The sequence below is a fragment of the Megalops cyprinoides genome, chromosome 9, assembly GCF_013368585.1.
Source record: "Megalops cyprinoides isolate fMegCyp1 chromosome 9, fMegCyp1.pri, whole genome shotgun sequence".
In the NCBI taxonomy this organism is placed as follows: Eukaryota; Metazoa; Chordata; class Actinopteri; order Elopiformes; family Megalopidae; genus Megalops; species Megalops cyprinoides.
Genome location: NC_050591.1, coordinates 28,065,189 through 28,077,196, shown reverse-complemented (window position 1 = coordinate 28,077,196; position 12,008 = coordinate 28,065,189). Strand labels below are relative to the sequence as shown.

Sequence of the window (12,008 nt, the reverse complement as noted above, 5' to 3'; positions counted from 1 at the left end):
AGTACTTTTAAGGCTGAACATTTCAAAAAATAAATGTTCTCAATTTGGTTTATGAAAATACAGTACAAAGCTGTACAAAGGTATATTGTTTTGCACTGCTTGTTATTATTTTGTCAATTAATCTGAGTGATGATGACTGAATTTTTATTTAAGAAGGGCAAATATAACAATAATAATGTTATAATTCAATATATCTATTGAATAAAATTAATATGAACCTCCACTGTATATAGCTAGTCACTCATCCACCATCCATTATGTCCAGGACAAACCCACAAAGGAACAAATACCTGATAATGCTTTCTTTAATGCTGATCATGCATAATGAATATGGAGGGTACTTAGCCCCTCATGACATACTCATGACTATGTCTGTCATGGTTTTCAAGGGTAAGTTTGAAGCACATTGCTTTCAACACTGCATGAAATTTTTGCCCGTTACATTTTGACTGCTTAAAATGACCTTTGCTTCTCACCAAAATATTACACTTGGGGTAGAGTGACAATAAAATATAGAAATGTAAAACACAAATTGCAAACAAAATCAGTGATCAGTGGAATATAGCTATACCACAAAAACAAGTAGTGTAACTGCTAGTTACTCACAACACCCTCTGCAATATTCAGAATAGCATGTCATTAGAACAAACAACAGCTGACTACTTGAACCGTTCCAGACATCAGCAAAAACTGCATTTGCAGCTTTTACACAGCCCCTCTGCACATCTGAATAATAACCTGAATAATACCCGCTCACTCATTTCAGATTCAGTATATCAACGTAACTGAACACACGCAAGATACTTTGGCTTTATTTTCAAAATAACTTAACAATGCAATATTTATGCATATTGCATGCCAGTGCATTGTACAGCATGTAATGTAAAATAAAGTGCCCATAATGCAAATGTTGAAACAAAAGGCTCCTTCCTGAGCAGCTAAGCAGTCCTCTGCTCCAGAAGGTATGTACAGTGCACAGAGCTCATTGGTAGTACTGCTTTACCACAGACCAGTGTCCAGAATAACATGAAACAACCCAATTAAAGCAGATTATAGGTTGGTCTTACATATTGAGTTTAATTGAACAGAATCATTGTCTGAAATTGACACAACCACAGGACATCAACTTACCATGGAACACAAAGAATTGAGATTCATTCACTTATACACAGTACACAAGTAGCTCCAGTGCTCCGATTTCATTCCAATAGTTTTTTTTTTGTTTGAAAGTGTATAACTGTCAAGGCACAATTGTTGTGCAAAATACAACTATATTCCACGTGGTGATGCAATATGACAGTTGTAAATCGACCACTGAAAAGAACCAGAATCCCATGCCATAGGGTCAAAAATATGATTGAAACTGCCACTTTGCAGATGAGAAGGAGCAGACAATGAAAATATGGGGTTTTTCCCTCTCCCTGTGGATGGAATATATATCCCACTGCTGCTCCTCTTACTGGTGTTTTGGGAGTCCACTCCTGCCCCCCAAACCTCGTAGAGGTTAGAAATTTCTTACACACACAACCATGGGTTATGTGACCTCTGTACTGTCTATCCAGAGCTGACCTCACACAGTGGACTCGTTGCTGAACATCTTAGTTTTTAGAGTCCTCAGGCTGTGGAAGGCGGAGCTGGTCTCGGACTGCAGGGCCTCAGAGAACTTGATGTCGTAGGAACGACTGACCTGGGATTTGCGCTTGATGGAGTTCTGGATAGTCTCAGAGGTAAAGTAGTAGACAATGGGGTCAAAGCAACAGTTGGACACGGCGATGCAGAGGGCAATGGGGTAGATTGTCCTGACCACAGACTCGGCCATGCAGCCCTTGAGGGCCTTGGTGCGGACCATGGCGTAGAACACCAGGTTGACGTTGTAGGGGATAAAGCAGAAGCAGAAGATGAGGAGGTGCACCACGATCATGCGCAGGATCTTGCCTTTGTTCATCCGGCCGCCCCGGTTGAGGGTGCGAGGGCGGCGCAGTGTCTGCAGGACCATGACAGAGCAGAATACGTTGAGCAGCAGCGGGATGAGGAAGCCTACCGTCTCGATGAAGACCACCACCTTGGAGAGGTGGGACTTCCACTGCTTGGGGGAGAAGTTCTCAAAGCAGTACTGGCGGGTGGAGTTCGCACTCCTGGGGAAGGTGGTCTCCAGCAGGAATCCCGTGGGCAGGCTTCCGGCCAGAACCAGCACCCACACGGCGCAGCACACAATCTTTGCGTTTCGTTTGGTGCGCACCATCCTGGACTGGAAGGGGTAAACGATGGCCAGGAAGCGGTCCACGCTGATGCAGGTGAGAAAGAGGATGCTGCCGTACATGTTGGTGTAGAAGAGCGAGGCGGACAGTTTGCAGAGCAGACTGCCAAAGGGCCAGTTCTCGTTGATGAAGTAGAAGACTCGTAATGGCAGTGTGAGGACGAAGAGCAGGTCCGACACCACCAGGTTCATCATGTAGGTGGTGGTTTCGTTGCGCAGTTTCAACGAGCAGGAAAAAATGTACATGGCTGCCACATTGGTGAGCAGCCCCACCACAAACACAATGCTAAATACAGTGCTGTACAGCATATACTTGAATCCATCATTCTTGGTGCACACCTCCTCCCCTTCAACAGTGGCATTGTATTCCATTGAAGTGACATTGGGCATGTACAAGGTGGTAGTATACATCTTCAGAGGAAATGAGGGGAAACTTGGGGTAGTTGTCAAATCCCAGATTTAGAGAAAAACTGCCCTGAATCCAGCATGTGTGACAATTGAATCAAGCAGCCAATGATTCCTGAAAAACCTCAGCATCTGTTATAAGGGATCCTTCACCATCAACTGCCATCAATGGTGACTTTTCTTGCAAAGTGACAAGCATGCAAAAGATTTTAATATTGCTGTCTTATGGGTCCTGAATCCTGTCAGGGGATAGTTCTGACTGGAAAACTCCTGCCCAGGAGATTGAAGGAAGGCTCTGGCTTCCTTCACCCCTCCCCCGTTCTCTGCCCTCCGCCTGGTCACCCCGCAGGACACCGGCCCAAAGGTTGAAGTAGGAACACTTTACTTACTCAGTCAGACTGATCTCTCTCCTTTTCCTGCTCCTTTTCTCTTTTTTTATAAGTGGAAGCCAACGAAAAGCAATATCTGTATCCACAGGGAGTGAAGCACAAACATACAGTTTAAATGAATTCCACTTTTGTAAGTTCTCCCCTTGAAGGCTTCTTATTTTCTGAATTTCGTTTGAATATAAAAGTTAGTTGCTTTTTGGCAATCCTCTTTGTGTTTGAAAATGATCCAGACGTCACAGCGCTGTCCTTTGATTATGAAGATTTGTGGCAAGGCAGTGTTGTGGCTCCCAATACGTTGGAACTCAAAAAGGCACTGTTTGTCAGAAGCTTGTCTTTCACTACCTCTCTCTCTCTCTCTTTCTCTCTCTCTAGCGCCGAGACAGGACGCGTGTTTCACTTCAGACCTCTTCACTTCACTGACAGCAGCGAGCGCCTCTCTACTTTACTTCAGGGTCTGTTTCCTGCCTCCCGTCTTCTCCGTCTCTCTCTCTCTCTCTCTCTCTCTGCCTCTGTCTCTGTAACGGCCTCGGGGGCATTGTACAGCTCACTCATTTAGAAAGAGAGGGGCTGCCGCAGCAGGGACTTGCTCCATTCGCTGCGGTGATATTGCATACAGTGTTGCTGAGAGACCTGGAGGGAGAAGTCCTTGCTCTGGCCCCTCCCATAACTTTTCTCTCACCCCACCCCTCTTTCTTTGTGTCTATTTTGTGTGATGGCATGTGCTCTGGAAAAGGGAGAGAAAGAGAGAGAGAGAGAGAGAGAAAGAGAGAGAAATAAAGAGAGAGAGTGAGGGAGCAGACTGAAGGTTAGGAAAAGGTGCTTTGGAGCTTTTGTTTAAAAAAGTTAATTTAACCCTTTTCTCTCCCCAAGAGACTTATCAAGACCTGGAGGTGGTTTTATGTTCAACAGCCTCTTTATCTTTGGGTCAGGGTGTGTGGCCAGCTGTGGCATTGTAATTTGTGAAAAAAAAAGCCATTTAGACCTTGAGGTTCTGTATAAAGAGCTAAAAACCCTATCAGTGACTGAGGGTGTGTATGTGTGTTTGATCTTTGTGCTGATTCTTTGTCAGACAGCAGACCCGCTCTTTGCATTGCCCTGCTAAATGGCAGAGCAACTACGCCCCTTAATGGAGACCGCCCCTTAGCAGTCTGTGAAGACATCAGGGCTTTTGTTATGAATGAGCTACACCAGAAAAGAGGAATTTCACCTAATAAACATAGTTGAAGTGCCTGACACCAGTGATGTTTGATTTTTGCTTTTGAGGACACAGTTGCGGCCTTGTATTTTTAATGGTTTCATAAATAATTGATAAACACAAATTAATCAAATATTAAGCAAGGGATTTTTGCCTTTTTGTTTTTTTTTTCATCTCACCACACAAAATATAGAGAAAAAGCAAAACTGAACCAAATAAGTTTCCAAAAAAACATAATACACAAAACTGAGTTCTAAAGTTGTTGCAACAGCTTCTTTAGCCTACAAAGGTTAGTGATAGACCGAAGTGTGGAAATTCTTTCTTATCACTAAACTGTGGATTCCTCCTTTCCTTTGTTGTTAAAAAGAGGGGAAAGATTCTGTGGATTTCTCACATGGCTGTCTGAAAGGACAGTGGGCTTACTGGAGGGAAAGCTCTACTGAGCACAAGCCACAGCCTGCATACAAGAAATGGTAGGGACTTATGACAAGTGTTTAGCCACTGAGGTCCCATCCATCTTAGAGTGCTCCTATCCTCCCCAGAAGAAAATATCATCCCTGAGTAATGGCTGTCCAGAGATTTTTCTGTTTGTGTACCCTTTCCACTCCATCTTTTTCTCTGCATTGCCATTACTGAAAAAACATGGTCATCCGGAAATGAAGTTACAGGCGTGGCCCCTTACTTTTTTGTCTCGGTGGCATCTTCCGTGTGGTGGATGTGTTTCAGGCTCTTGCAGACTCTTGGTTTTCTAGATTTCTAAAATTGGCAAAAATCAAATTGAGCAAATTAAACAAAGTGAACCATAGGTATAGCAGAATAAAAACGAAACAGAATAAAAGCATAGCTGCTCACATTTAGTGAGATTAGGGATTCAGTTTTGGGAGGAACTGGCTTGAAAGGGCTACTCAGAGGCCAGCGAAACAGAGGCAACATTTTTCAGTGAAACAAGACACTCTTCTGATTAAACAAACAATATGTGCTCCATACTTCTTGTGCCTCTGTTAAACTGCTACATGTGAATTCTGTCCAGTTTTACAATAGCAGGGCGAATGCCTGGGGCAAAGTGAGATCTTTTTTTGCAACAAACCTTCAGCTTACCTGGTTATTTGAACATTACTCAAGTAGTGGATTTTGTCAGAACAATCATAGGAGGTTGAGGCTGAAGAATTCTGAATTAGATGAAATAAATCATGCAAGGTCACATTGATAATGAAATGTATTGAATTTGTAATTATATGTTATATATATATATATATATGTGTGTGTGTGTGTGTGTGTGTATTTGTATGTATGCATTCACAAATGCATACACTTCACAAACCGCTACACTGAACGGTCTCATACAAGTGCACAGCCTGTAAACCCAAACATTCAGTTGGAATCCCAAGATTGTTAAACCTTTCCACAATGCCAGGAAACTGCAAAAACACCCAAGGCCAAGACAGACAGACTAACACGGAACAGGATAAAAATGTGCTTTACACTGATTGTCAAAAATCATTGCCTATGTGTATATTACATACAATCTTTTTTTTTTTGTATCCCTATATGTTAATGGAGACCAAGAGACTTTAGCATTTAGTGTTTAGAAATGTTTCTTGACATTGTCAGCGTTTCATCCAAAAAAAAAAAACTTGCAGAAAAAGGGGAACTACTATGCATTGAGCAACCTTTGTTATTATGACAGGCATAGCAACATCTCATATCTGGCTATGGATGTCATGTTTGTCTGACCTGATACTGTTCTTTACACGCCAAGCATAGACAAGACAAAAACATTGTCAAACCTGTTCTGAATTTGCCTGCTCTGCATTCTGGCTCTGATAGAACAGGTTGTCTTGTGTCAGGGAAAAGAGGTATCAACAGTACCATGTGTAAAGTTAGGTCCGCTTTGTTTATTTGGAATCCAGCATAACAAGTGCTTAGCTGCTTTTGTTCATTTGCTTTTTCCCTTTTGATCCATAAGTGTGGATGGATGGCACATGCAGATAAGAGATGCCAGTTTTACTCACAGAGAAATGTATTATTGTAGCTGTGAAAGACTTACGTATTGCACACCTTTAGGTTCATTACTGTTTATTCACCCAGAGCAATTGCAGGTGGCTGAAAAAGGTGTTAGTCATGTCTTGTAGCTAATCACAAACTGTTGTTCAGCATCTCCCTTATGTTCTTAGAAAGGCAGTTGATGGTCTGTAAATTCTTGAGACCCCTTCAGAAAGGCAATGGGGGGTGGGGGGGGTAATCTAACTCCACACATGAGAGCATGTTTGCATAACTGAAATTCCTGAACAGTTTATTAGCCCACATGTTGCATGTAGTTGGGACGGTGTGCGAACAAGAGCAGCTTCGTCTGTACAATGTGGAAGACAACGACAAGGGAAATGATTTTTTTGGTGTTAGTTACATGTGCACTTTGTGAGCTTTCTTTCAATATCCAAATACAAATTAATTGTTTCTGCACATGTGACATGTCATGTGTGTTTGGTTAGTCAGGGCCTAATAGTACAGGTCTACCCAATCAGATGGCAGTGTAGCATAATGGTTAGGAAACTGGTCTTACTTAAAGGTTAGAGGTTGGAACTTTGAGCTTGGTTAGTGATAGAGCACCTTTGAGCACACTACTTCACCAGAAGGTCTGCCTCATTAAATAATAGTCTATGAAGGATTTCAAGCTATCTGTGAAATATTTTGTGCCTGTCTGTGCCCTTGGTGTACAGTTTACTCAGTTCTGATTCCAAAATCAGAAAGCCATTAAGATTCATTGTGTCAAACCTGCTTCCCCTTCCATCTCATTCCACTTCAAGGAAATTACCAACACACGATCACACAAGTGTAGGCATAGTTACTTGGGTATAGCTCCATTTCTGTGGTTTTCGTTCACGTGCAGCGGTATAAGATTCGTGACATGCTCATGCTCAGTCAGCCATCCCTCTTTAGCCCCTTCCACACTTGATTTGATGCTAATCCCATTTATGCCAGCAGTCTTTTGGGTCAGTTTCTTGTTTCCACATTGGTCTTGCACAGTAGGGAGAGGATTCCAGTGCCGATGAAAAGAGTGAATTATATGCTCACATGCTCCATGGTTGTAAACAAAGGCACAAGGCTTTGTTTTCTTCAATCATGGCTGATGTAAAGTGTCATGACTGTCACAAGATAGAAGGGACAGGACCACTGGAATGTTAAGGGCAGGAATGTCAATGTCCAGGGTCAGCGGCCATGTTCATGTTCAACAATAACACCTCTGCAGCCATTACAGTAGGTACGTTAAGTTAAGCTCAAGACAGACAACGACCTGTGCAACCATGCATCATCATTCCTGTGCAATATTGATTGGCTGCATTGAGATATCTTAAGCGCCGCCTCTTTTGGCATCCGAAAGTACCCTACAGACAACTGCATATTGCCATACCCAGATCAGGACATGTGCTGTAAATGGCAGATCCAGGGTAATGGCATTAGAGCTTACTGTCCACATGTCAACCTTGTGTTGAATAACTGCCATAATGCAACACAGAGTACCTGAGCACAAAGACATTTGAACAGAAGCTGCCCCAATCAATTTGGGACAATGCTATATCAGACAATAATCTGTATTTGTGATTCTGTATGGTCTCACTCAACATTGGAGCATCTTTGGCCAAGTTAAGGTTTTATTTAAGGGTCAAGTTGTTTTTAAAGCATGCTGCAGGTAAAGAGGGGTCATACCTCTGCTCAGACGGGTGGTTAACAACTATGTCATCAATAGCCATTGGTAGGCTGAAACAGTTTCATAAGCATGGGAACAAAAGTGCTCTAAAGCTAGCTATAGCCGACTGTGCATGTCAAGAGCACTTACTTGTCTCATCCAGAACTGTTGCTTTTAAGAAATGATGTGAAGTCATAGGCAAATCTATTAATCTACTAATATTTTTATGTGTATAGGAAACCACTCAGTTTGCTATACAGGTTTGGCTGTGCATCAACAGAGTGAAAGGCAGAAAGTTTGCGCATACTGTAGTACTGCAGTGTGACACACTTCTCAGAATAACTCCTTACCACTGTACTACTAAACCCACATAATGAGAATGGGTTTTTCCCCCATGTTAAAAATAGCATAAGATGAAACTGTAAAAACACAGTAAAGCCACAGTTGGGTCTAATGTGTTCTTGCATGATGTTACACAGAGAGGATGCTGCAGATTCAGGGGACCCGTCACATTGTCTTGCATGGGAGTAGTATTTACTGATGACTTATGGCCTGCACAACCCTACAGGCACAGTCCTTTTTCTCCATGTGTTATACTCAACTTTACACAACATAATACTGTCATGCTTGCAAATGATACTACATAGCCACATAGTGCAGGCATTTGTTGAAACAACTATGTGATGGACTGACCATACTACTCACCCAACATTATCAGAGCATCTCTGAAAGGTCTAAATCACCTCTCCCAGAGAGAAACCTGCACTCTGGTAATATAAATACCACACAGTGTACACTGCTACCACTACAGACAGAGATATCGAACAACACTTGTTGCTTGAGCTTTTTTGTTTAATTGGAGTAAAAAGTACCCCTCCAAACTGTGAACTGGTGGTCACTTCGGTCAGATTTCTGAATGCAATTATCAAAGCTTATGTGTTGCAACTCATTAGTGCTTCTGATGGTGGTCTTTCTAAGCTCCACAGCCTGCACTCATGTACACTGTAACCTATTGTACAGTAGCTGTTCATATTTATTTTTATATACCTCATTTATTCCATCCTTTTCCATGTATGCATCCTGAACTACTGTTGTTTGTTTTATCAATATTGTTGTTTGGTATTTGTTGTTGTCACCTTGACACTGTATGAAAGCACTATGAGAGACACTGGAACCGGAGTCAATTTCTTTGTATGCGTAAAAGCTTACTTGGCCAATAAAGTCTGATTCTGAATCTTATATTGATTTCTATCCCCTCGGCTTTGCACTGAAAACTGTGTTAAGCTTAGGTCATGTAGCAGATGTGGTGAAACTATCTTGCTGTGCAACCTGTGACAAAATATTCTATTGGAGCTGTTACTTTCACATCCTGTGATGCTCACTGATTTTATCTTTGTTGCAATGCCCTGTAAGTGCTGCACAACATACACCTTGAACTGGTCTCCTTTGAATGATGTTCAAAGATTGTACTGGTAGCCACAAAATCTCATTTGCTCAGAGCTTTATGCATTATCTTATTAATATGCAAAATGGGCACAAGAAGTTCATAGCAATCCTGTCCCATAACCATAAGGTCAGTATGTCATTTCTTGATATCCAAGTGGTCCCACCAGACATGTTATGGAATAAAAAGAATTTCTGAGTTTTTTTTTTTGTGAGGATCCTGTGAGTATTATTTGGGATGTAAGTGTCAGCTGAGTTTTGGTTATGCTTAAGCTCAGATAGAATGCAGAGTTCTGCAGTGCAGTGTGTACTGCCAGTGCTCACAGAATGCATGGAATTTGAATCTTAGAGTCAAAGTTCATGTTTCCTTGCCTCTTATCGCCTTTCTTAACTTAGGTGGCATGTTTTAAATAGTTATCAAATGCCCAAGAGCACAAACACTTAAATCCTCCTCTTCTCAAGAATGAGGACACAGAGCAGTTACCCTTACTGGTGGATAATGCCAGTTATCTCTCACTGTAAGGTGCTTGGCCGTCATCAAATTAGTAGGCACTATATAAATGCAAGAGATGATGGTGTTGATGATGATGATGATGATGAATATGAGGAAGTTTGGTTCTTGCAGTGGCTCCAGACTAAGGAGTGGTGTTTAGAAGGTGTGTTATGGTGTTTCATGAATCACGCAGGAAGTGCCAGCTGCCAGGAAGCGGGGATCAGTTTCGCAACCCCACTCCTTTTTTTGCCAACAGAATCATCTGAGACTGCATTTACATAGTACCCTCTGCTTCCACTGCCTAATTTTTCTTGGCCCTCTTTACATCTCATACATTTTCTTTTCCTGCAAGTTTGTCTGTGTGCTTGATGACTGGCATGGATTGTGTAATGTGTAAGACTCTATGCTGTTCGATACAGTGGAATAATGAGCAATGATGTATTATTGAATTATTTTACAGAGAACAGTTTGGAACATTGCATAATTAAGTATGCAAATATGATCAATACTTATAATATGTCAACTTATACTTCATAAAGATCAACTTATGCTTCATAATGAAATGACAAAATGAGAACTGCCAGTCTGGCAGTTTTGACAAACAATTCTTTATTTCTTTACATTAAGGGATATTTTAGTGTTTTTTTTTTTTACATACATACAAAATGGTACATTTAAGCCACTGCAGGATGGTTTTGGTTTGTTTGTTTGGCTTTGCCCCTCAGTCCAAACTGAAAATGAAAATCAGTCCATTAACAACAGGATGGTTTGTAACAGAATTTTGATCAGCAAAGCCAGTGATATGATTCTGCAGAGTTTTTTCTTCTGCTCCCTGTGAAACCGGTCAGAGAAAGATAATCCTTTAGAGCCACTTTAATGCATGAATCTATACCCTTCCAGCACACTTCCTACCCCTCCCCCGTCTCACTCTGCCTACTTCCAAGATCCTCTTATTGCCTGTTTACAAATCAAAAGTTCCTGGTGCACCTCTCTTTGTCAGGGTGAAAGCCCCATTACACTCGCCTGACCCCATGTTGATTCAGATTCTCTTGTTAATTTGCCAAGTTTTACAAGTGTACACACACACAGAGGAACCTGTGTGTCTGGAAACAAACAACTACATCCTGTTAGCAGGCAAAATAAAAGCCATCCATTGTGTTTAAGGGACCTGTGCTTCGTACAAGATTTCTCATATGTTTGAAGCTCCTTCTGTCTTCACGGATTGTGATATAGTTCATTATACCTGTAGGTAATCTTGTCAGACTCTCGAAATTCTTTCTGCTGGCACTCAGTAGAACAAAGGGTGTGTCACCAAATTGTTGTGCATGTCTGATCGGTTGATCCACATCTGATTTGTTGTTTCACCCTGAGATTTTATGATGGTACTTTGCACTGTGATCTCCTGTTCCTGATACAATCTGTTTGGCTTTCAGTTTCTGTTGAATGGTAGTTTGCTTCTACTGATATAGCTCCAGGTCTCTAAAATGGGAATGTGACAGAGTAACTGTAAAGTGTAAATTAAACGGCAGTTTTTACATTTCCTGATGAAATGCTGACATTTTTTTTTTGCATCCAGCCAATACTGGGTGAGATCAGCACTAAAAGTAGCTGTAACTATGTACTTATTTGAAAAACAAATGATTCATTTTGATAGGTTTCAAGGCAGTAAATGTTCATGCTATCATCATTTTAGTAGACACAGTTGGCTTTAATTTATTTAGCTGTACAGTTAAATTGAAACATACAGCACGGCCAATCCCTGAATTGCTAACAAACTACTAAGTCCAGTTTGTTGTCAGGGGAAGCACATAAAATTCAAGGAGGCGAGTCATTAGGGGGCTACTGGAGGAGGAATCCAGCAGCTCTCAGGGCCAAAGCATGGGACAGCTGACAAAGCACAGTCTCTCCCTTCAGATCCATCCAGGGAGGTATGGACTCTGACAGAGTTCAGTCTGGCCATTTAGTAAACCCAAATGCAATTAATCAAAAGAACTTGATTAAAAACGGTAGACACACCAATAAGACAGCATTGAAACCCAACTGAAAGCCATTAATCTTTCACTTAGTGACCCGTGACCCTCGAGCGGATTTGTTGAACTGTACAAAAGTTCACGTGCATCTACATCAAGTAATTTCTATTG

The 12,008-nt window shown here is 41.5% G+C and overlaps 1 protein-coding gene across 1 annotated transcript; it reads right to left on the bottom strand.

Annotated features, from left to right (window-relative positions):
• Window positions 1-295: 295 nt before the first annotated feature.
• On the bottom strand, window positions 296-3,650 carry lpar6a (lysophosphatidic acid receptor 6a). The gene has a single exon (XM_036535997.1). The coding sequence runs from the start codon at window positions 2,666-2,668 to the stop codon at window positions 1,571-1,573; it is 1,098 nt and encodes a 365-aa protein (XP_036391890.1). The 5' UTR covers window positions 2,669-3,650; the 3' UTR covers window positions 296-1,570.
• Between the last annotated feature and the right edge of the window lie 8,358 nt (window positions 3,651-12,008).

What these genes read in the sequence shown, in the direction of transcription:
- lpar6a (XM_036535997.1), bottom strand. Translation starts at nt 2,668, where the DNA reads ATGTATACTACCACCTTGTACATGCCCAATGTCACTTCAATGGAATAC.